The sequence below is a fragment of the Mustela lutreola genome, chromosome 2 (genome assembly GCF_030435805.1).
Source record: "Mustela lutreola isolate mMusLut2 chromosome 2, mMusLut2.pri, whole genome shotgun sequence".
Taxonomy (NCBI): Eukaryota; Metazoa; Chordata; class Mammalia; order Carnivora; family Mustelidae; genus Mustela; species Mustela lutreola.
This window is the reverse complement of record NC_081291.1, coordinates 35,486,600-35,512,680: the sequence shown is the minus strand read 5'-3', so window position 1 is coordinate 35,512,680 and position 26,081 is coordinate 35,486,600. Positions and strand designations below refer to the sequence as shown.

Here is a 26,081-nt window from a genome sequence, read left to right as displayed (position 1 = left end):
CTTAAAAGCACTTAGGGAAAAAAACTAAATTTAACAAAGCCTGTAAGTATGTTTTTCTATTTATTTTCTGTTCTTGAATATAGGGAAATGAACTTAATATGGAGAGATTTTCTGAAGATCTGAAATAACAAATGTGAGTGATTTGTAGTGCTGAATCTTGGTGTGCTTTACAGGTTTATTTGAGGTGGTGTTCTCATGATGTCTAATTTAAATAGATAACTAAGAAGCCTAGCAAATACAGATGGAAAAGCAAAGTAACCTTTCTCAGTTGTTGACCCCTTCATGTCTTCACTTTCCAGCCCCGTCTAACTAGAAAACCCATCTCTTCCTTGACCCAGCACCATGTCCCCTTCTCACTACACTGTGTTCTTAACATTTATTACAGTCTTAATATTTATTAGTAATTGTATCTCTTTCCTTCAGGAGGTTTAAGTTTCTAAAAGGTAGGGACCCTGACTTTTTTTTTTAATCTGAATTTCCACAGAGTAGATGCTCAGCAGATGTTTGAAAAGGGTAGCACATTCTCTAGTCACTCTTGGTTTTCTTGCATGACACTTTAGGATGCCTTGTTGGTAGATGTGGAGCCGTGTTTCCCAAAGATGTCTTCTGGAGGCCTCTGCATATATAGGCATCCTGACTCATATGATAGAGTTAAAAAGGCTGATACAGCAGGGAACACTGAAACAATTGAAACATTGAAACAATCAAGATATACTACTATGGATAACTGCCTATGTTTGTCTCACATTTTAAGTTCTTATTTTTTATTTGTTTTTAGGATAACATGTGATAATTGGGAAAAAAATGTAAATCAGTACTGAAAGGATATAATGCTCCACCTATAATACCAGTGCTTAGCCCCTTAAGATAACCTCAGTTAATATTTCAGTGTTCATTTAGATTTCATTGTGACTATATAACTAGTTGCAAATGTATTTGTTTTTTAAAATACTGATCCTTGAGGTCTATTTGGAGCATATAGTGTGTGTGGACGTATTCCCATGTTCACACAAAATATATATTTAATCATTGTTAATGGACATATAGTATTATATTATTTCCTTATGTGGCTATAAACACATTTTTTTTTTTTTTTCCAACTCCAAATGTCCACATGCTGATGGATATTTTGGCTCTTTTCAAGTGTTTCACTATTATAATTATGTTGCAGTGAAAGATCCTTATTTTTCTAGTTGATTTTCATAGAAATGAGAGTGCTCTACCAATAGAGCATAGATAGGTTTTCTATGAGCACTGGGTAGGTGGACCTCCTAATTGTCTGAGAACATTCTAGGTGCTTTTTAACTGAGGTGACTTTTTCAGTAGTGCAGAACAAGTACTCAGCCCTATTTCTTGATTTGCACTGGTTTCAGAGGCCCACGAGAAGGATGTTGAGTGCACTCCCTGATTGGGAAATCAGACACAGGGGCCTGTCTGACAGACAGGTTTCTACGGAGCAGAGCTGGTTAGTGGAGGGGCTCTTTGAGATGATGTCTGTGAGTGAGGAAAGGAGGTGACCCTACAGCTTTAAGGGTATAGAGGTCTTGGGGTTAGGGTGTGGCAGTGCATGACTGTGCTATTGTCCCCTGGAGAATGTGTGCATCTGGCACAGAGGCTAGCCTATAAAGGGAAAAGCTGTGTCACTGGGGGCTCAGCTACTTTTCTTGAACACTTGTGGGAAGCTGAAAGATCTTCCTTGATTGTGACGAGGGAGAAGCCTAGAGGAAACCAGTGGTACTGTGACCATTGGTGGCAGAATGGTAGCAGATGGCAGAGTCCAGACAGTAGCATATGGCACCTCTCACCAAACAGAGGGCCAAATAGAGGAACTGACAAACCAAGACAAATAGGGAAAAGACAAGATTTCTGATCAAGAATGTGGGAGATCTCAGAATACTAGTAATATTTCTGTGAAAGGGAAAGAAACATCTTTAAATCTGGGTGTGGCCAATGGTCAGATGACCACTCTCTGAGCAGGGGCCCAGCAGGTGGCAGAACTTCAGCGAGACCCCAAGTTTGGAGACTTGAAGTAGGGTTGAGTGCCTGAGATAAAAATGCTCAGTCACATGCTGGATGAACACAGAGTGCAGACAGAAACCAGGGAGACAAGAATGATTGACTCCTTTTTCCTGAGGGCACACTGAAAAGCCAGGTGTGTGAGCCTTCAGCTCTGGGACCCCATCTGAGATGGGGTTGCTATCATTTTTTACCCCATCAGCTCCAGAGCTGCTTTCACTGAACCTGGCCCACTGCAGGGTGGGGGGGTGCAATTACATCTGGGCAAAGACACCCAAGAATCAGTGCAACAGGCACATTCCCCAGAAGACCAGCAGAAACATCCAGCTAAGACCAAGTTTATGGATCACACAGAACTGCAAAAATAGGGGAAGATAATATATAGAATTCATATTTTTTTCTCAGGATTTTTTAGTCTTTCAATTAAAAATATTTTTTTCCTTTTTAACTAGTTTCTTATTTTTACAACTCTTTTTAAAAAATATTTTATTTATTTATTTGACAGAGAGAAAGACAGTGAGAGAAGGAATATAAGCAGGGAAGGTCCAAGCAGGGAGCCTGATGTGGGGCTCGATCCCAGGATGCTGGGATGATGACCTGAGCCAAAGGCAGACACTTAATGACTGAGCCACCGAGGCACCCCTTAACAACTCTTTTTTTAATTTTCATTTTTATATTTACATTTTATATACACATATTTTTAAATTTTTGGCTTCCTTTCATTGTATTTGATTTTATTTTTGTATATATATAAGTTTTTCTTTCTTTACAATTTTGGGATCTAATTTCTTCTAATAAACAGAGCAAAATACACCCAGGATCTAGTGTATTGCTCTGTTCTGTTCACTTGTTTGATTATATTCTTTTTTTCTTTCTTTTTTTTTTTTTTCCCCCAGTTTCTGATCTTTTCTGATTTGTTTCGTGTAAACTTGACGGGGGTTGTTGTTGCTATTTTTGCATTTTGTTCTCTTGTTCATGTATTCTTCTCTGGACAGAAGACAAGACGAACAAACTCACCCCAAAAAAGAGAATAAGAGGCAGGACTAACTGCCAGGGACGTAGTCACTATGAACATAAGTAATATGTCAGAACTAGAATTCATAATAATGATTATAAAGATATTAGCTGAGCTTGAAAAAAGCATGAAGACACTAGAGCATCCCTTTCTGAAGAAATAAAAGAGCTAAAATCTAGTCAGATCAGAATAAAAAAGGCTATTAATGAGGTGCAATAAAAATGGAGGCTCTAAGAAAAAAACAAAGGAGGGTTAAAAACTTCCATTTAAAAAAAAAAATGGAGGCTCTAACTGCTAACATAAATGAGGCAGAAGAGAGAATCAATGACTTCGAAGACAAGATGATGGAGAATAAATAAACCAAGAAACAGAGATAAACAACTACTGGATCAAGGGGAAATATTTGAGAGATAAGTGATACCATAAAGGGAAAAAATATTAGAATAATTGGGGTCCCAGAGGAAGAGGAAAGAGAGGGGCAAAAGGTATATTTGAGCAAATTATAGATGTAGACGTCCCTAATCTGGGGAGGGAAACAGGCATTCAAGTCTAGGAAACAGAAAACCCCTCCCCAAATCAATAAAAATAGGTCAACACGTAGACATATAATAGCAAAGCTTGCAAATTTCAAAGACAAAGAGAAAATCCTGAAATCAGGTCCTTAACCTACAGAGGTAGAAACAAGGCTGGCAGCACACCTCTCCACAGAGACCTGGCAGGCCAGAAGGAACTGGCTTGATATATTCAGGGTGCTAAATGAGAAGAATATGCAGCCAAGAATACTTAATCCAGCAAGGCTGTCATTCAGAATAGGAGAGATAAAGAGCTTCCAGGACAAAGAGAAACTAAAAGAATTTGTGATCACTAAACCCTCCTTTAAGCAAACAGAGACCCCAAAAGTAACATAGACCAAAAAGGAACAGAGATAGTGTACAGAAACAGTGACTTTACAGGTAATACGATGGCACTAAATTCATATCTTTCAATATAAATTTACTTTGAATGTAAATGGGCTAACAGCTCAAATCAAAAGACACAGGTTATCAAATTGGACTTAAAAAGTAATGTCCATTGATAGGATGTCTACAAGAGACTCATTTTGTTATTCTTTTTTTACAAGATTTTTATTTACTTGAGAGAGATCGCACAGAGGGAGAGGGAGAAGCAGACTTCACACTGAGCAGAGAGCCCAATGCTTAATCCTAGGACCCCGAGATCATGACCTGAGCCAAAGGCAGATACTTAACCGAGCCACCCAGATACCCGCTAAAATAAATAAATAAAATCTTTTTAAAAAGGAAATAAAGGGCCCCTTGATGGGTGTGGGGCTCCCTTTATTTTTTTTTTTAAGATTTTATTTGTTTGTTTGTTTGTTTGTTTATTTATTTATTTATTTATTATAGAGAGAGATTCAGTAAGAGAGGGAACACAGCAAGCAGAGTGGGATAAGGAGAAGCAGCCTTCCCACCAAGCAGGGGCCCAGATGCATTGCTCGATCCCAGGACTCTGGGATCGTGACCTGAGCCTGAAGGTAGATGCTTAATGACTGAGCCACCCAGGCACCTAAGCAATACATCTTTTAATTTAATAGCCAACATGTAAGATTGTTTTATTAGTCTTAAACTATAAAAAGAGTAAGATATTACAATTGAATTGAGCTTTTCTGAGGAAACTTCTGTCTAGCTTTAAAAATTTTATCACCAATGCAGTCTGTATTAATAGTTATGAAAGCAATTAATAACATCAGTGATATGATCAGACGAGTAGGCTAGTTTATCATTACAGATTTTAATGAGAGCTGTAATATAATAATACATATGTAATATTTTTTAAGTATGGCAATATGAAATGATGATTTGTCAAACTTTAATTTAGAAACTTTTATAGGAACTAAAATTAAAATTATTTCCTTGAAAGCAAAATGTGTTGTCTTAGGATTACATTATTACCTAAACTGTTCCAGGTGGTATTATCATGCCCCTACACTCTCCAGATGAAGGAAGTACTTTAGATAATATGGAATTAATTGACTATAATATTTGATAGGAAATTCATATATAAAAGCTTTATATATAAAAGCTTTATCAGTGAAGGATTTCTTAATGTAAAATAAGGTCTCCCTGGAGTGCCTGGATGGGTCACTTGGTTAAGCATCTGACTGTTGGCTTCAGCTCAGGTCATGATGGCAGGGTTGTGAGATGGAGCCCCACATGGGGCCCCTTGATGGGTGTGGGGCTCCTTTTAGATGCTCTCTCTCCTCTCTCTCTCTGCCCCCCCAAACAAACAAAAAACTACTAAGATAATGTCTCCCTAAACAACTTCCTAGTTGTTCTTGTCACAAAACCCTTATCCAAGAGATGGCCCTAGTTCCATCTTTTACTTTAAAAATGACTGTTTCAGGGGCAGCTGGGTGGCTCAGTGGGTTAAGCCACTGCCTTCGGCTCAGGTCATGATCTCAGGGTCCTGGGATCAAGTCCCGCATCGGGCTTTCTGCTCAGCAGGCAGCCTGCTTCCTCCTCTCTCTCTCTCTGCCTGCCTCTCTGCCTACTTGTGATCTATCTCTGTCAAATAAATAAATAAAATCTTTAAAAAAAAAATGACTGTTTCAAGTATATGCAATTTAAATCTTTGATGGGTAGCAGTGTGGTGGGAATCCAAGTATCTCTTGGGGATCCAGGTATCAATCAAGGGATGTGACCAATGGTGAAATAGTTTATTCTGATGTCTTGCATACTTGAAATTCTTTGTTCCAATGTGAGGCAAGCCCATGTCAGACATGTTGAAAATTGGAATAATTGTTTTAGTTTCAGGGATGCCACTGAGCATATGGAAAGAGTCATTGCAATATTATCTAATTCCCAGTGACCGAATTACAACTTGAGGAAATAGGACTCCATTCACAGGAGATATTATAATAATCAAAGATAGGTAATTCTCCAATTTTAAGTCTGGGTTTTAGGGTCATCATGAGATCACAGAAATTAAATCATTTTCTTTGGGAAATTGGCACTTAGGCCTCTACCTTATCACCCTGTAATTGTATGTCCTTTACAAAGTTTCCTCTTTCGGTAATATCTTCGACTCTTCTTCACCCTCCTCCTTCTCCTTGCCTTCCAGAGGTAGGTCAATCTGAAATACATTGTAACTTTCTCAATTAAGAATCCTGTCAAACCTCATGAAAGTTGATCACCATGCTGGAAATTATGCCATGCAACTGTGCTGAAAACTGGGTATTTCAATTTTGCTCCAGCGGTGAACCGTGGAATTTGTACTTCCCCCAACAACTCCAATGTTACCGGCTCAAAATAGATGATCACCTTCGTAGCCTCCATCCATACAGTGCTGCATTTACATTTAGGAAGCTATTATGTTTTTGAAGAGAGCAATGTTGAATTCACTAAACTTGTTTTAAAAAGATAGTTGAAAATATCAATATTCTTATCGATATTCCTGATGAACCTTTTCAGACATTTTCTAGGTCCTTTTGCATTGTGGTTCTAAACTGTTTCTTATAAGCATTATTTTGTATATTTTGTGAGTGCCATCTCTAAAAGGCAGAGTGAATTAGTTTTATAAAACTTGTCTGATTAAAAACATTTCATATTTATTCTCTTTAGGTTATGCTTTCCTTAATGAATTTTTTTTCCCTTTAGATTTAATAATGCTTCCAAGGGTATTTAGTATCCAGCCTGGGACTATTGGGGGACTATAAAAATTGGTATAAAACTGTGTTACTGTAATTAGAATGACACTTGTGGTAAGGAATGAGAAGAAAACATTTGAGAAAGCATTATTTTAATGTGGTTAATAGAATCAAACAAGAAGATCACAGCATGGGTTTTTTTTAGGCTTCCTAAATAGCTACAAATATTCTCATAAGTGATATGGTAGTTGAGAATCTTACACACTTAGAAGCTTATCAAATATATTGCTTACAATTCTTCTCCTAAAATGTATGTAAATTACAGTAACTGGTTCCCATCTAACCAAGCGGAATCCTAGTCATTTGTGAGCACTCTTCATTATCACAAACTCACCAGAAAAGGAAGAAAAAAAAGTGAATTCACTGCACATTCAGGCTGCTGCATGTAAGAGTAGTAGCTATGGGCAAGGAATTTAGTTTTATACACACTCAGGTTTTACTAACTTGGACTCGGTAATATGGTTATCAGTATGTAAGTGCACTATCTTTCCATACAAAATCTTTCAGAGTAGCTATTTTTTCTCCCCTCTGTCTCTTTTTTAGCTTGTTATCCTAAAGTATGGTTAAATCACCTTGTGTTAGACAAAAATTGAATTTCATGTCAGGGATTTTTTTTGTAATTTTATTTGGGATTAGGAAGATAATGTGAAAAACAAACAAAAGCAACCCAGAAATTTGTGTATTTGGAGAAACCATATCTTTAAATAAAATGGAAACTGTGACATTGTGTGAAATCAACTTGATTAATACTGAATGAAAAGACTAGAAACTGCTCAGTAGCGTTTGGCCACTTAATTTTCAGCCCTTTGAGTAAATAACTGAATTAAATTACTTCATGTGAGTTTCAGTCCAGAAGAGAAAAACTTGCTTTTCTATGGGCCATTGACATACTGTACTGATTTAGCACTTGAGATCTAACAAGAAGAGATGATTTTAGTGAACCTATTTTTGGCCTGGGTTATAAGATGCAGATGTACCTAGATTGGATATAGTCTTTTCCTTTGTCTTTTGACACTTGTCCCAGTATGGATGCTCAGTCTCCAAGTGGCTGTTCAGTCTACCAGCTTGGTGGCATGGAGTCCTTTGATGCATGGTCAAATGGTGACTCGTGTAATTGACAACACTTCACTGAGGCTACAACTGTTCCTCTGTCTTGATGGTTTGTGCCTAAGGCTGATTTAATTAAGCCTATGTAGTGCCAATTAACAATGCCCAATTAGGTATTCTGTCTGGCTTTCAACTTTTGCCGCTGGAAAGCTTGTAAAGAAAAGCATCTCTTTCTTCTGGATGACAAGCATATGAAAATTGATAATGGCAATGGAATGCTGATTACAGTTTTTAAAGAATTTGAAGTGATCACAATTAAAAATTTGAGTAGACAGCAAAAAGTATTTTTTCTACTTGTTGTCTTCAAAAGGGAATTAAGAAATGTCTTCCAAAAAGACAAATTCCAAATGCCATTTTTTGGTTTAATTGCTGAAAACAATTAGTGATGATAGCTATCATGTTTTGACTTCTTTTAAATGTGCCAGGCATTGAGATAAGCACTTTACCTGCTGTATTTCATTTATTACTCACATCATCCTACCACTGGCAATTACTTCGTTATAACCATGTTACAGACAGGCAAAACACTTTTACCTCTCTGAGCCTCATTCTCTTCCTGTCTATGAAGAAAGTGATGGGTAGAGGTTGGAAAGTTTAGGTCTGTTTAACTCCACAGTCCTTGCTCTTACTGCTGTCCTTACATGCTGTGGTCTAACTACAAAATAAATTAGTTCTACTTGGTTTCTTTCCTCGTGTGTTTTCTCATAATAAGTTGTCATCATAGCTAGTTCATTACCCACTTAGACTTGAGCCAGTTTGTAAGACGTGGGTTTGACGGATGTTATAATGGTTCATATCTATGACAGCAGCAAGTGTTGGAGGGCGTCAAGGACATCAACAAAGGTGTTCTCAGCAAAGGAAACAGTTAACAAAATCAAAAGACAACTGACAGAATGGGAGAAGATATTTGCAAATGACACATCAGATAAAGGACTAGTGTCCAAAATCTATAAAGAACTTAGCAAACTCAACACCCAAAGAACAAATAATCCAATCAAGAAATGGGCAGAGGACATAAACAGACATTTATGCAAAGAAGACATCCAGATGGCCAACAGACACATGAAAAAGTGCTCCATGTCACTCAGCATCAGGGAAATACAAATCAAAACCAAAATGGGATATCACCTCACATCAGTCAGAATGGCTAAAATCAATGAGTCAGGAAATGACAGATGCTGGCGAGGATGTGGAGAAAGGGGAATCCTCCTACACTGTTGGTGGGAATGCAAGCTGGTGCAACCACTCTGGAAAACAGCATGGAGGTTCCTCAAAATGTTGAAAATAGAACTGCCCTATGACCCAGCAATTGCACTACTGGATATTTACCCTAAAGATACAAACATAGGGATCCAAAGGGGCACGTGCACCTGAATGTTTATAGCAGCAATGTCCACAATAGCCAAACTGTGGAAAGAACCTAGATGTCCATCAACAGATGAATGGATCAAGAAGAAGTGGTATATATACACAATGGAATACTACGCAGCCATCAAAAGAAATGAAATCTTGCCATTTGCGACAACATGGATGGAACTAGAGTGTATCATGCTTAGCGAAATAAGTCAAGCAGAGAAAGACAACTATCATATGATCTCCCTGATATGAGGAAGTGGTTATGCAACATTGGGGCTTAAGTGGGTAGGAGAAGAATAAATGAAACAAGATGGGATTGGGAGGGAGCCAAACCATAAGTGACTCTTAATCTCACAAAACAAACTGAGGGTTGCTGGGGGAAGGGGGGTTGGGAGAAAGGGGGTGGGGTTATGGACATTGGGGAGGCTATGTGCTTTGGTGAGTGCTGTGAAGTGTGTAAACCTGGCGATTCACAGACCTGTACCCCTGGGGATAAAGATATATGTTTATAAAAAATTAAAAAATTAAAACAAAAACAAAAACAAAGGTCTCTGCTTGCTTCTGAGAGAAAGTGTGCCCTAGTTTCCTGAGTGTAAGCAAATATAGGAGAAAGGAAGACCAACCAATAAAGACAGTGAATTCTAATAATCTGACTACATCATCTGTAGTGGCTGTCATACCCAGTGCTGTCATAATGCCAGATCTTTCTGTAGCTCCCTGTTGCCTTCATGATAAAACCCTCTGTGGCTCCTTCTCTGGGAACCTTTGCCTGCTTGCCTTGAGTAACAAGAACCATAACACAGATAGCTAAAATGGCCAACACTCATGGAGGAGTCCTCATCTCACGTGAATGGTGGCAGCCACAGAAAACTTATTATTAATATTATTACTTATCCATATCTGCCCAAGTGGCAACGATCCCTTTGATTCTTTATAATATAGTAAAGTAATAAAATGAGCTAACTGTGGCAGTAGTCTTTCATTAATCATAAGAGTTTTCAGGCTCTTGAGATAAAGTATTCACATGTATGATTTAATTCTCAGAGAAGTCCCATGACTTCTTCACAGTGGAGTAAACTGAGTCTCGGAGACATTAAGTAACTTGCCAGTGGTCAACAGTGGGATAAGAGATGGAGGCCTGACGGCAGCCCAGTCTGCAGATTCTGAACCTGCTGTTAAACCAGAAAACTCATAGGACCTTATAGAAGATTGACTTAGTTTTCTGCATTTAGATGAAGATGAATGACCGACAGAGAATACCAGCTGTGACCAGAAGAAATGTACTATTTGTTTTATGAAACCTGTTTGATTTGAAAGCTGCCAGTTTTTTCTCTTATTTTTCTTCTCATGGATGTGTGAGGGGTGGGCAGCTGTCCTATTTGCTGAAGACCTCATTTCTGTCACTGGGCTGCTTCACAAATGTAGCTTTTAAGCCAGGTCCATGAAGATATTTGAGCTTACGAGTTGGTTCTCAAAGGTCAAAAGCAGTCACATCCCCCATTCCTTGAGTGTGTCAAGCAGTGAAAATCCCTTGGGCTTCTGAGTGGCTCAGTTGGTTAAAGCCTCTGCCTTCGGCTCAGGTCATGAACCCAGGGTCCTGGGAGTGAGCCCCGCATCAGGCTCTCTGCTCAGTGGGGAGCCTGTTTCCCTCTCTCTCTCTGCCTGCCTCTCTACCTACTTGTGATCTCTGTCTGTCAAATAAATAAAAAAAATCTTAAAAAGAAAGAAAGAGAGAGAGAGAAAGAAAGAAAGAAAGAAAGAAAGGAAGGAAAATCCCACCTAGGATGTGGGATGTTTTGTTACCCTGCCAACCTTCAGAAATATTACTTGCTTTCAATTTTAATCCATTTCTTCCTCCCTTATCCAGTCCCATCAATATCTAGAACATCCACTCAGAAATCTGTTGGTTTCCAAGAATACAGTTATTAACTACTCCCTTTGGATCTTGTCTTAAACCTCTCCCCCATGTACTCCAGCCTTCCCTTTGACATCTCAGCTGGCTAACAGGTAGTTAGCTTTTCTGACTGGCAGATTAGTGCCTCTGCCACATGGGAGTGTCATTACACAGTAAAATTAATACCTCTGGCCTGGGTTTATTTAGCATCTTCTGACACTCAAAAGATCAAGGGAACATATGCCTTGTTTTCTCTTGGGATGGTTGAGTATTAGATTAAACTGGTAGGAAATATTTTAATGTCCTCGATAAAGACTTTGTATTTCAGTGCCCTGTTGTTTTTTTGAAGCTCCTTATGCCTTTATTTTCAAAGTTAGTTTAAGTGAGCTTTTACCATTTTTGGAAGGTATATGCACTTCCACATTGCTTGTTGCTGGAATAATAAATAAATAAATAGATAGATAGATTGATAAATTTATTTGTAAGTAAAATTCACTACCAACTCTGGGTTTTCTTTTTCAGATGCAAAAGAATTTGTTTTAAAAGCCCAGATCTTAGCTGGAGGAAGAGGAAAAGGTGTCTTCAGTAGCGGTTTGAAAGGAGGCGTTCACTTAACAAAAGAGTAAGTCTGGACATTTTAATGTCTTTGGTCTAAGCAGTTATGGGAGATTTTGCTCATGACTGAAGGAAGCAGTCCTTGAGAAAGATGTTTGGAATGGGGTTGGGAGCAAAAGGTAGCGAAAAAGGAAATGAATTAAAGGTAAGAGTGTTCTGTGGTGCCCAAGTGTTCTTTATCTCACAAAAGGATTTTTTCCCTACTAATTGGTGAAAACTCAACACTCCTTCTGTTGTAGACAGTCAGTGATTCACCATAAATGTTGAAAACAACAACATAAATGTGGCCTCCATAGTGTCTCTTCCCTATTCTAGAACCCGCAATAGCTCCCCAGTACCAATGGTTTCAGTTGTCCCTCCTGTATGATAGTCCAAGCCTTCGAGTATCAGGGCCCAGCACTGCCCACTTTCCCTTTCCTTTCTGTCACTTACCTTTTCATTATCTACTTTGAATCTCACCCTCTCTCTTGTGCTCCTCAGTGGCCAAGACTTCTCACACTGCCCAAGTCAGGTCTTTGTTATTGACCTCATATCTGAATCTGTGATGCATTTCAGCAGTGTCTTTCTACTATGAAAGTAACTTATTTTGGGGAGAGAGAATAGCAGAGGGAAGCAAGAATCTCCCTCCCCTCCCCTCCCCTTCCTTCCCCTTTCCCTGCCCCCCTTCCTTCTCTCCTTCTTTTCTCCCCTCTCCTTCCCTCCCCTCCCTTCCCTTCCTTTCTCTTTCCCCCCTCCCCCCCCCCCCATAGGTATTTTGTTCTCAGTGAGCCTCCGGTACAGGGCTAGGCACCTAGTACATGAGCAGAAAGCCCTACAGACTCGATGAGTGTGGAGCTGGACGTGAGGACATGGCATGCAGTCTGCTCTAAAGTAATTTTCAGCATAGACATTGATATTTTTTCCTTTCTCTCTCTCTCTCTCTCAGCCCTCAAGTTGTGGGACAGCTGGCTAAACAGATGATTGGGTATAATCTAGCAACAAAACAAACTCCAAAAGAAGGTGTGAAAGTTAACAAGGTAATGCGAATGCTGTGGGTCATTTTCTATGTATGTTGTTAGAAAAGAAGAAGAGAAAATCCTATTTCAGTTTGACAACCTGATGAAGCACTACACTTTGGTGATACACCATTATATTTTTTAAACCTCCTATGATCTGTTTAGGTTGTGGTATGACTTTGAGGAGAAGCGTAAAGGTTCTGTAATAGTACAAGTGTTTATTATCATTAGCATTTACTAAAAGTAGGTGTGGGTGAATGATAGAATCGATGGCTTTCCCTTCCAGAACACAGGCCCAGGTTGTTTAAAGCTGAACGGGCTTTCAGTGACAGCTCTTACTCCTCAGTGTGGACATTCTCTGCTCCTCCATAACCCCACCCTCGTCCTACAAATCAGAGTTACCTGATGTGAATGGTTTTCTAAGTGTTGCTTTACCTTACTTTGAGATTAATACCACTGAAATCCACTATTCTCACTGCACGTACTGTGGGTGAGTGGTCTGCTGGGGTTCCCAAGTGTCTCTAGGGGGCACCTCATGCGCATACGCACACACGCAGAACATAAAACCCCAAATCAAGTGGCCCGCCTCAGTCATAAAATCGTGGGTGCAGAGCCAAGGCCAGAACCTAACTCTGCTCCTGTCAGCCTGTCCACCTTATACACCCTCCTGGTACACAGAGACACCACTGCTGGCTACTTGATTTGTAGGACTCAGTTCAAAAACATATAGGGGCCTTTGTTCAAATTTCAAATCCGCTCCAGCAAAACATTATGCCAAAAGACCAGGATGGGAACCCTTCTGAGCATTGGCTCCTGTGTGATGACAAGATTGCACACCCCAGTCCTGGCAGGCACGGATGGTTAGAAGACGCTGTCATAACAGTGCATGGGGACCCAGGCTTTTAGGGATTCTCTCTCTGCTTTGTGGACACAGCATCACCGATGATGGGGAACCTGAGGCAGTGTATTCTGTTCTCAATTTCTCAGAGTGAAAAGGGGAGAAAATTTTCAAGATGACCAAAAAAACCAAAAAATTGCCAGTTGGTTCTTGGTGTACCATGGTGGGGGTCTCTTGGGTCTCCCTTGGTCTGAAAGAGGGAGATGGAAATCCTGGTGGTCATTAGCTCCTTCATTCTGAGAACTTAAAGCTTTTATAAATGTCAAGAGAGCATACTAAGGAGAAACAGGTTGTGGTGATTTCCCTTTCCCACTTCTTCTCAGATGTAAGAACTGTTTTAAAACTCAAAGTGTTTTGTTTTGACTTTTGTTTGGCCCAACAGAGTGCTTTTATTTGCCTTTTAAATCTGGTTATGAGTCTTTACCTGTGTTAACGTCTTCAAAATTTGTCCACAGAGGACATGATTAGTGTTTTTGTTTGTAGGATTTCGTTGTTTTATATGGCTATATGAGTTTTTAGGTTAGAGTTTGTGGTACTTTTTTAAAACATATAAAAATACCTAAAGCAGATTCACCCTGTATGGTAATGCATAAGATTAGTTTGGAGATTAGGTTTCTGAAAGGCTGGTGATAAGTGTATACCTGTACATTGAGTCATTGCCAGGAAACGTCTATAATGTGGTGTTTTTTTAAGTAGTGTATTGTGTTTTCCTCCGATTGTAAAAGTAATTCAAACATGTAAAAAAAATTCCTATCTTACAGAAATAGAAAAATTTGAAAACAGAAATTCTTTGGCTTCTCACCCCCCTGAAATAATGGCATCTATCGGGTCTGTCCTTATTCTGTGTAGTTTATGTTACTACATTCCTATTATGTTACTACTATTCCTACACAATAACATTGTGTACACCTTTAAGGAACATGGATTATTTTTTTCATTTATGATATCTTGGACAGTAGATAGAAGTCACCCCATTATAGAAACTTTAGATTTCCTTTTTTTTTTTTTTTTTTTTTTTTTTTTTTTTTTTTTTAAAGATTTTATTTATTTATTTATTTATTTGACAGAGATCACAAGTAGGCAGAGAGGCAGGCAGAGAGAGAGAGAGGAGGAAGCAGGCTCCCTGCTGAGCAGAGAGCCAGATGCGGGGCTCGATCCTAGGACCACAGGATCATGACCTGAGCTGAAGGCAGCGGCTTTAACCCACTGAGCCACCCAGGCACCCCAGAAACTTTAGATTTCTAAGATTGCTTGAGAAGTTGTATAAACACATACATACATTGTACACTTTGGATATTTTTTTCTGAGTCTGTGCCAGTGCACTTCTCTTGTGTTCCCTTGGGTAACGATATGGGAGGTGAGACTCTTCTACTCACCACATTCTTCATGATTCAGTTCCAGCGAAGGTTACTACTGTACAGCGAGAGAAGTGGGAGAACCGAGTATATTTTTAATCTTTTCTAATCACAGTTCTGTTACAGATAATTTGTGTGCTAACACTCATCCACAGATCACAGTTTCAATAGCATGAGACGAAAAACAAAAACCAACCAACCCGGTTCAGTGGTCCAGTAGTTCCCCAAAGTTTCCCATCCTGGAGGACTCCACAAAAAGGTTGTGTTGATGATGTTTGTGTCAGTCACAGATGAAGTCACATTTCTGAAATATAATCAGCTCAGGTCCTCGTGGGATGAGTGTTCATGGAATCCATTTAGATTCTCTCTGCAACAATGCCTAATATATTCTGACTTCCTGGGCCATATGGAGGGCATGGTAATGTCAAAAATCTGATCTCAAAATACTGTATCTTGAATTATCCACTGATAGTCATCATTTTCCCGGGACTGTTTTCTTAAAGAGTCATACATTATTTCTACCAAGCAGAAGACTTTGGAGACAGCAGCTGGTCTTTACAAATAGAAATATGATGGAATGCAGAGCACATCTGTCAACATTTTAGAAGATTAAGAATAGGACTCTTGAATGACATCCTAAAAAGTTACAGTGTTGTGTTGCTTCTCAGAATAACTACTGAAAATCATTAAATTTCCTTCTCTAGACTAACTCTTATTAGAAAGTGAACAGAAAACAGCATGCTTCTGTGAAAATCCCAACACCATGTGCCAAGAAGTATTTCTTACATAGTCATGAGTTACCATTTATGATAAAAGAATCAATATGAAGCCTCCTATATTTTATTTTTAACTGGTGATGTGTTTGAAAAGAATTTCTGTATTCATTACTTCATAGCTTTTTAGACCATCATATATTTATCCCATTACATGTGTCTTAAAAATTAGTGGTTTGATGGCATCTGGGTAGTTAATATGTATGCTGTTTAATCGGTGACTTTTTTGGTGAAATCTTTTACTGAACTACTTTCAGGAAAAGCAATGAAAGTGCTTTTATTATTTTCACTACTAGTAGTGATTAGTTATGAATATTCTTTTTTTTTAAATGATCAAAGACATCTTTTACCAGCTTTTTTTGGAGTGTCAGCTGGTACAGCCTCTCTCTCTCTCTCGAGCAGTTTGGTAGTACTTATCAAAATTGCAAATATGAAGAGTCTTCTGGATACCTTATCTACAGGGATACTAGAACACATAAGCAAAGGTATATATATATAAATAAACACTGAAGTAGGCTTTTAGAGATACGAAGTCCACATACGTGACTGTCAGTTGGGACATAATTAAATAAATATTGACATATAAGTACCATCTAGTCACAAAGAAGACAGAGGACCTTGGAGAGATCTCCAACTTGTAGTACTAAGATTAAGAACAAGAGAGGGGCACCTGGGTGGCTCAGTGGGTTAAGCCTCTGCCTTCAGCTCAGGTCATGGTATCAGGATCCTGGGATCGAGCCCTACATCGGGCTCTCTGCTCATCGGGGAGCCTGCTTCCCCCTCTCTCTCTGCCTGCCTCTCTGCCTACTTGTTATCTCTCTCTATGTCAAATAAATAAAATCTTAAAAAAAAAAAAAAAACAAAACCAAGAGAAAAGAGGCATTCACGTATGTATAATATGCTTCCATGTGTAGGATGTCTCCACTACTGTAATGCTTGTAGATGAATGGGAAAGAGATACAAAGTTAACAGTGGTTTTTCCTGGTAGGCCTGCCATACAGTTGCTGAGGCTGTGCTGAGCAAAAGGACAGCGGGCTGAGGCAGTGAGCATAGAATGCAATCCTTCCATCCCCTTACCTCTGACATGCAGAAGATCATGGCCTCCCAGAGAAAGTTGCTACTTTTTCTGATGATCACATAAGTTCCATATAGGCTCCTGATCACCCTCTCTCCTGATGCTCAAGGGTTGTGTTTGTGCAGCCTGGGGTGCTGTCACTGTCTTGTGTATATACTTGTGGTACCTTTTGCATTATTTTTGAATAAGCAAATAATGTATTTGTAATTTTAAAGAAAGTGGAAATTGAATTAAAAATGCAGTGATCCACGAGATAGAGGTATACAAACATAGGAAGCATCAGATGTACTGTGGAAAGTTGGCAACAAACTTGGTTTTCCACCAGTACAATCTGAGAAAAACCATTGTTGTAAAAATCATGTACGTACAGTTAATGTCTCAAATTAAAATAACAACTGCTTCCCCGGAGTTTTTCTTAAGTGTCAGGGTTTCTCAAGGAAGAAAAAGAGAAGATTAGAGTAGGAAGGTTCCTTGAGGCAAACCGAATACCTGTCACTTGAGCAAGTTAGCAGGATCAATTAAGGAGGTGGGCATTCTGTACCATGAGGGCAGAACTCTCAGATCTCTGGATGCTAGCTCACTGGGTTTAAAGAGCCTGAAAATGAAGCTCTTTGATTTGTATAGCAAGTTTATATAGATTTCCAGGTGGAACTCAGCTCAATGCTGAATTAATTTGACTTTCTCACTAATATGGCAGGTGATGGTTGCTGAAGCCTTGGACATTTCCAGAGAAACCTACCTGGCCATTCTGATGGACCGGTCCTGCAATGGCCCAGTAATAGTGGGCAGCCCTCAGGGGGGCGTTGACATTGAAGAGGTGGCAGCTTCTAATCCAGAACTTATTTTTAAGGTATGTTAAGATTCCTGGTTATACTGTGTTCATTGATTATTGTTGCACAAGCTGTTAAAGGTTTAATGTGCAGTCTGAGGCTGGTAATAGTACATTTGCTTCTGGGATTTACGGCATGAAGATTTGAATCCTTTTTCTTAACTGAGTGCTTAGTTGAAGTTGGGTAGAATGAAGGTATTCCCTATCCAAGACCCTCTTCCTTTGCTTTTTCCTTCTCTTCTTTTATTCATCCTTCCTGCTTTTTCTTTCCCCTTCATTTCTTCTATCCACACAGCCCCAAGAATTAACCAATAGGGGAGGTCTGTGAGTTTTCCATTTTTCTGGGCTAACTCTACCCCACTTCATAGTATGCAGGATCCAGAAATTCTCTCCTAGGAGAATGAATGTGAGCTAGAGACTGCTTCCATGTCTCCCAGTACTGCTGATATAAAACGGAGTCCTTCAAAAGTCCAGATTCTATCAGTTTGTTTCAGTCCTTTGAATCTTACCCTTTATTTCTAGCCACAGATCTGGCTGAGGTCAGATCCTAACCAGCCTGCAAGTGTCTCAGAGTCTCTATGCCTCATTTTCTGAATCACTAAAGTGGAAGTGGGGGGTAATTTCCACCCCATAGAATTGTGAGGAAGAATGAAGTTAATGTATAAAAAGTGCTTCTCAACCTACCTCATTTGTAAGAAGCATCTATGGTCTTGAGAATTTTAATTGTTTTTTTTAATTCTGAGTTTTTAATATCAAAAAAATCATGTTAGAAATTTTTACCAGAAAAAAAAGAAAAAGAAATCTTTAGCAGAAGGATTCTTTATTTCTTTTAGAAAATGATTTCGTTTCCTTTCAAAAAGTGAGAATTTTATTTCCTGAACCTCTTTGTTTAGATCAGGTACTGATATTCTGGTGACTGGTGTTAGAATATTTTTCACCAGTATCATATCTTTAGTTTAACTGCCTTGGAAGTTAAATTGAGACTTTGCATGTTGGCTTACCAATAATGCCTAGCCATTTTCAAAATTAATGTGATTTAAACAAGCCAATCCATTTGTGAAGAGAATACATGAGATAATGTATATGAAGAGCACTTTGTATCTTGGAGAGAATGGCGCTTTGTAGAGCTAAGGTATTATTAATAATTATCATCATCAATAGGCTGTTTAAATCATATGGTAATATTTAACCTACGTATGACAGGCTCTAAACTTAACAGCAATGTTAGGCAGGAAAACCTTACTTTGGAATCTTTCCAAAAAATGTCATAAAAATTAACTGACTAAATATTCGTCAGTGCCATCTGTATAGTAATTAAAAGTGAAAACCGGCATCCGATTGTCTTGTCAGCATGCCACCCTGAAGGATTATATAGTTTTTGGAAAGGCTGTTTTTTAGATGGTCTGCTAATTAAAACATACCCTATAGGCAGCTGCGGTAGCCCTGCTCAGAGATCTTTGGAAAGGTGCCACACTTTAATTACTCATTTTGCAAATAAATACTAAGCATTTTCTTTCAAGGTTGTGAATCTTTTCATTTGCCTGTCTGAATTTTCCTTGTCTGATTCATTTTTACTAGGAGCAAGTTGACATTACGGAAGGGGTAAAGGACAGCCAAGCTCAGCGGATGGCAGAAAATCTAGGCTTCCTTGGGCCTTTGAAAAACCAGGTACCTGAGTATGTGGAGGCCACTGTGAATGACTTGTTTCAGAAAGCATTTACTACCTTTCTTCCTTTCCTCTGATATCTGTGACTCCCAGCACACAGGATGATTTATTGTTTGACAGCTGTGCCCCCGTTGTTTATGACAAAGAACACTCTTTCCCTTGTATGCCAGAACAGGATGCTGCTGAGATGTGTTCCTATGTATGTGGGTATGTGGGCACGGGTGAGTGTTGCACACAGACACGTGCACTTTTGCTTCTGTGTGTTAGTCTCACACACTAACTGCGGGGTTCGTGCAGCCCAGGAATTAGACCAGGCCATGGAGGCTTAGACACACGGGTTGTCGAGTCAGGCAGACCTGAGTTTGAATCGAGCACTGCCTCCCAGCATGCGTGACTCTGCCTATCTAAACATTAGTATCATCATCTGTGAGAATGGGGCATATTGTCAGGATTGAGCATGCTGATGTAGGGAAGTGCTTATTCAGTACTCCAGAAAGGTCAGCTGTTGTTGTTACTAATAATACACATTACTTAACTAATTGCTATTCTTTCATAGCTAATGGGATTTGAGATGAATATTAATGGTCTGAAAGTGATATTTCACTGAAAACAGCTTAAATTATGCCAATTTAATAATTATACCTCTTGGCTTCAAAGACAGAAAAATTGTCCTCGGAGCTGTTGAGTGGAAGAATTTTTCTTGAGGATCACAGTCCTGCATTGCCCTTGGTCCAGCCCACAGAGCCTGATTGTAGGTTTACATAAACAAGCTTCTTTGTCTCACAATTAAATCAGAACTTACTGGCTGTTTCTATTTTTATTTATTTATATATATATTTTTCCAAGTAAGACATGTGCTTTTATTCTCGTGCATATTTATAAACTTGTTGGTTTGATAACTGACATTGGTCCTCCCATCATCATATGAATGATGTCATTTTTCTGAATAGATCTGAGTGTTTTTCAAATCTGTTTACACTGTTATTTTACAAACTGTTTACACAGTTTGGCGACCGTGGCCATTGCTGCTATGAACATTAGGGTATAGACAGCCCTTCTTTTCACTACATCTGTATCTTTGGGGTAAATACTCAGTAGTGCAATTGCAGGAACATAGGGAAGCTCTATTTTTAATTTGTTAAGGAATCTCCACACTGTTCTCCAAAGTGGCTGCACCAACTTGCATTCCCATCAACAGTGTAGGAGGGTTCCCCTTTCTCCACGTCGTCTCCAATACACGTTTCCTGTCTTGCTAATTTTGGCCATTCTAACTGGTATAAGCATTGGAGAAGTGTCTGTTCATGTCTTCTGCCCATTTTTTGACATGATTATCTGTTTTGTGTGTGTTGAGTTTGGGAAGTTCTTTATAGATCCTGGATATCAGCCTTTAGTCTGCACTGTCATTTGCAAATATCTTCTCCCATTCCGTGGGTTGCCTCTTTGTTTTGTCGACAGTTTCCTTTGCTGTGCAGGTTTTGATCCCTAAAGTTCATTTTTGCTTTTGTTTCCTTTGCCTTCGGAGACATATCTTGAAAGAAGTTGCTGTGGCTGATATCGAAGAGGCTACTGCCTATGTTCTCCTCTATGATTCTGATGGATTCCTATCTTACGTTGAGGTCTTTTATCCATTTCGAGTTTATCCTTGTGTACGGTGTAAGAGAATGGTTGAGTTTCACTCTTCTACTTATAGCTGTCCAATTTTCCCAGCACCATTTATTGAAGAGACTGTCTTTTTTCCATTATATACTGGCTGTTTTTACCTACACAACTAAGAGAAACCACCTTAGTAACCCTAGGTCCTGTGTGTATGTATATGTGAGAGAGAGTGTGTCTGTGTCAGAGTGTGTATGTGTGAGTGAGTATATGTTCCCCTGGGGCTTCAGATGGTTACAGAACATTTCTTTTAATTTATTTGGGCAACATTCCTCTAAAAGAACAGATTTCAGGGGCATTGGGTGGCTCAGTCATTAAGCATCTGCATTCGGCTGAGGTCATGATCCCAGGGTCCTGGGATGGAACCCTGCATGGGATCCTGGCTCAGCAGAAAGCCTGCTTCTCCCTCTCCCACTCCCCTCGCTTGTGTTTCCTCTCTTACTATGTCTTTCTCTGTCAAATAAATAAATAAAATCTTAAAAAAATAAAAAGAACAGATTTCACATGCTTCTCTTTCTGTCTTTAGTTTTTCCTTTGATTATTATATCTCTCAGAACTTAAGGGTGGCAATAAGGCAAGTCATACAAAGGTAAAGCAGAGACTTTCACAAATATGTGTGTTTAAATTAGGATAGCACTTACTTGAACCTGGGACGAAAGACTCCCTTGGAAAGCAAAGGGTCAGGAACATCTGGAACCAAAACTTAGTAGGAGAGAGAGCCAAGACTCTGTGGATAGGTAGAAGAACTGTCATTCCCAGACTGTCAAGGAGATGCCAAGTTAGTGACCTGCTTTTTAAAAGGAGGTTATGGTAGATTTTTGAGGACGGGCTGCAGGGTTGGATTCACCCCCTGAGAATGAGGTCACTAACTAGCTCAGCTGCTCACTGGACATTTATTGTGGGGTGTCTTGTGTAGGGGTGGTGGTACCCAAGACCACTCTGCCATAGAACTCTGCAAAGAACTCTGCCGTTCTAGCCACCCTGCTCTGCAGTCAGCTCCAGAATGTTCCTCATCGCCCCACTCCCCTCCTCCATATGCCTCTGCACATCTCTGTTTCTCTACTTATTTGCATTCATCTTTGCAGATCCTTACCTACACCACAGAAGGGACTTTGTCAGCCTTGCTCGCTGCTGCGTTGGCAGCAAAGTGCTTGGCAGATGCATTAGGTGCCCTAGAAACATTTGTCATATGCATGAATAAGTGCAACAGCACATCCTGGATGTCCGCTTTGCACCATCTCCTAGGGAGCTGGTGATGGGGAGCTTTAAGGGCAGGACAAAAAGTCTGCAGTGGGCAAATCCACAGACACCATGGCTTGACAGCCCCGGAGGTGAACACAACAGAGAATTCTAGAAAAGGCACTGACGGTATTATGTCCGAAGATACTTTCTTCCTTCTGCTGTAGTAAAAGAACTTTAAGAGTCATAGCTCTTAAATGCTTGAATCACGTTTCCTCAGTAGCCCAAACCTCTAGGTTTTTAATGAATTACCTGTGGAAGGACGATGAACATGCACGTTCTCAGGGCTCATTAGGAACTATAATGTCATTGTATTTTTAACTGAATGTGCCGAGGAAAGACATTTTTTAATTCATTTCTCCCCCCCCACCACCCCTGGTTTGTCACCCACCACATGAAAGGCTTTAAATCTTCATTTGCTCAGCAAAGTTGGAGCGAGCGCTGCCTGGGTGCTGCTGACTCTGCTGGACCCTGGGAAACAGAGATGATGAGAAATAGCCATTGTTCTCCAGGGGCTCACAGAACAGCGGTCAGCTGCTGGAAGCAATTACAGGGAGAGGGAGTGTGAAGGACAGCACGATGATCTGTTGTAGGTGTGTTGGAATTTGTTCACCTGGGGACAGCTGGTTATATTTGCACAGTAGAAAGGAGAATATATGTGTGCTAGAGTGGTACATTGGGAACCTCTGCTTTGGGAAGCCTTCTCAAGCCACAGAGGTCAGCGACATGTTCCAGAAAGCCGGTGTCCAGTAAGCAAAGGAAGCTCCCCAGAAGAGATGACATTTAAATGAGCAACAATTACTGATCCTTTGATCAAGAAATGGTATCTTTGAGCCCCCTCAGATTCAGTGTGACCTTGAAAGTCACTTAATTCTCATCGAGGACATGGTTTAGGCATCTGGAGGCAGAGCTCTTATGGATGAACAGCTTATAACATGATCATTTTGTAAAGTTATTAACATCTTTCCTGTAACTCATGCCTGTTGTCTGTGAACACAAGATATTCACATTAGACTTAATAGCAACAACAAAAAGTACCACCTTGCACAAAAACTACCAGGTATGTGTTCCTGACAAAATTCATTTCAGCAAGAATTGGATGAAAAGACTAAAGCCACAGGGAAGCTGAAAATGACTAAAAATTCACAGATTTCTCAAGTGTGTCTCAGTTATACTCTATATTATTAATTTCTGAAAACACAGACACCATGAATTGCCAATATGCATCTTTATTTAGTATTTAAGCTGATGAAAAGATTTGATGGGTGCTGTTAATAAATAATTCACTAGTGCATCTGAGAACGGTTTGTCCCCCCGGCTGGCTTTAAAAACTGTAAGTGTTGATGATATTAGTTCCTGGAATAAAACAAAAATATTTCTAAAAATTTTAACTTGCTAAAACGTTTTTGAAGGTACTTGTAAATTTGTCAGGGTTTTGTACATATGGCTCAAAGGATAGTTGATTTTAGGCATCTTAATTTTTTTAATTGCTTAGCAAACCATCTTAAAATAACATTAATTGGTGGCAAAAGAAAAGAAAACAAATTTTCTGTACAGTGTGGTTTTGAACTGAGGAAGTAGGTGGCAGTAGGAAGCTGGCTGACTATAAGGTAAACAGCAGAATGTTTTCTTTGACTTGTGTTTAATTTATTTTAAAAATGTGAACATGTTTAGAAAGCTGGGGAGCTAACCTCCGCTTGCCCCAAGGCCTGCCATTTTCTATTATTACACCTGCTCAGACTGACACATTTTCCCTGCGTAGCCTTTATAGCCATTCACTGGATGGCATCTGGAATAAGGTACGTTCAGTCTCCAAGCTGGGCAGGTTCTCCCTTTTAGATGGTACAACACGGGCGCCTGGGTGGCTCAGAGGGTTAAAGCCTCTGCCTTCGGCTCAGGTCATGAACCCACAGTCGAGCCCCACATTGGGCTCTCTGTTCAGCAGGGACCTGCTTCCTCCTCTCTCTGTGCCTGCCTCTCTGCTTACTTGTGATCTCTGTCTGTCAAATAAATAAATAAATAAATAAATTTTTTAAAAAGATTTAAAAAAATAAATTAAAAAATTAGATGGTACAACACAGATTTTATAACACATTTCCCTTAGAGATCTTACAACATAAATCTAATCATGCTTCAGTCCTTCTCAAAAAAGTGTTTGGAGTCTTTCTTTGTATGGTCATAAGTAGTTATAATGGTGAATATAAGCCAAATGCTGTGTTAGTGCACAATTAAAATGGCATTCATGTTTAGAAAATTCAAGTCTCATGGTAAGCTTGGTTGATACAGGCTTCAGTTTTGAAGTGACCCAGGTATCCCCTGACAAATGAATAGATAAACCAAGTGTGGTATGTACATGCAGTGGAAGGTTGTTCAGCCTTGAAAAAAAGGGAGGATCTGACAAGGTGTGGATGAGGCTTGAGGACAATGTGCTAAGTGAAATTAGCCAGTTACAAAAAGATAAGTATATGCATGATTCCATTTCTATGAGGTCCCTAGACTCATCAGAAGCCTAGTGACAGAAAGTAGAATGGTCGGATCAGGGAAGGGGAACATGGAGAGTTGTTATTTGATGGGTATAGCATTTCAGCTTTGCAGGATGAAAATGTTCTGGAGTTTTTCTGGTGACGTTGTGAATAGATTGGAGACTGCCAAAGTGTACACTTAAAAAAAGATTGAGATTTAATAGTATGCATTTAATAGTTACGTGTATTTTAAAAAAGAAGAAAATTTTAAAGTACCTGGGATAATATCTTGTATATGTATGCACCCAGAATTTTTTTTTCCATTTTAGGGTTTCTCCTTACTATTAATCATTGATTGAGCCAATATCTATTGTTGACTCTGTGCAGAGGCTATAAAGGTCCAGTTGGTGCCCCTATGCCCAGGACAGACAGTGTGCCTCTTTCATGTGGCTTACATTGCAAGCTCGTATCGATGGCCTAGAAAATCCCTAAAAATACAAATCTATTTTGCACTGAGTGACTTATCAGCTTTACACTAGCTCAAATAAAATACATTTGGATAAAAAAAAAAAAAAAAAAAGTAAACATGTAATAAGAGAAATCTTAGAGCATTTGAAAAAATTGGAAAATTGTTTTTCCACTCTCAGGGTAGGACCAGCCTTCTTAAAGTCTGACCTAAAGCTAGAAGCCATAAAAGAAAAGAGTGACATTATTATTACTAGATTCCATGTGGCAGAATTAACAGACACATGGATGAAAGGCAAATGTTAAAGGAGAAAAATATTTGCAATTTATATGAGATGAAGAGCTAACTTTGACGTGTAAAAATGCTTCTTATAACTCAGTGAGAAAGAAGACTAAAATCACAACAGAGAAATGGGCAAAATTCAGAGAAAAGGAAATAACAAATGTCTCTTAATAAAGAATATTGAATAAAGCTCAAATTCATTAATAGTAAGAGCAGTTCCAATCAAAGATCTATATGAGATACCCACTCTTACCTGGCGTACTGGTAAAGATTGAGATAGCTGATGGTTGTGCATAGAAAAACAATTTCTCTGATACTGAGTTGCGGGCTGGGAAACTAGGGAGAGCTTCTACCAAGAATAATAAAATGATTTTTTATTATTTAAAATTTCCACACCTCTTTTTTGCTCCACTCTGGGTAATTTATCCTACAGATTTTCAATCACATGTATAGCGCACATACAGAGATAGAAAAGGCTGCATTTTAAGTAATGTCAAAGGATTGGAAACCAAATGGCTATTGTTTAAGAGACAGGCTGAATTAACTATGATATATTCACGTAAGGTATTAGGTGATCACGTATAAGAATAAGATCACTCTATTTGTGTTGCCGATGAAGGCTTTATAAAATCATATAAGTAAAGAAATAGGGGCACCTGGGTGGCTCAGTGGGTTAAAGCCT

At 39.2% G+C, this 26,081-nt stretch overlaps 1 protein-coding gene across 1 annotated transcript in view; it reads left to right on the top strand.

Annotated features, from left to right (window-relative positions):
* Nucleotides 1-26,081, top strand: part of SUCLG2 (succinate-CoA ligase GDP-forming subunit beta) — a 270,208-nt gene that overhangs the window by 119,052 nt on the left and 125,075 nt on the right. Inside the window, exons 3-6 of the mRNA XM_059161462.1 lie at nucleotides 11,614-11,713; nucleotides 12,632-12,722; nucleotides 17,500-17,652; nucleotides 19,210-19,299. Coding sequence (XP_059017445.1) covers nucleotides 11,614-11,713; nucleotides 12,632-12,722; nucleotides 17,500-17,652; nucleotides 19,210-19,299 — 434 coding nt within the window. The remainder of the gene's footprint in view (nucleotides 1-11,613; nucleotides 11,714-12,631; nucleotides 12,723-17,499; nucleotides 17,653-19,209; nucleotides 19,300-26,081) is intronic.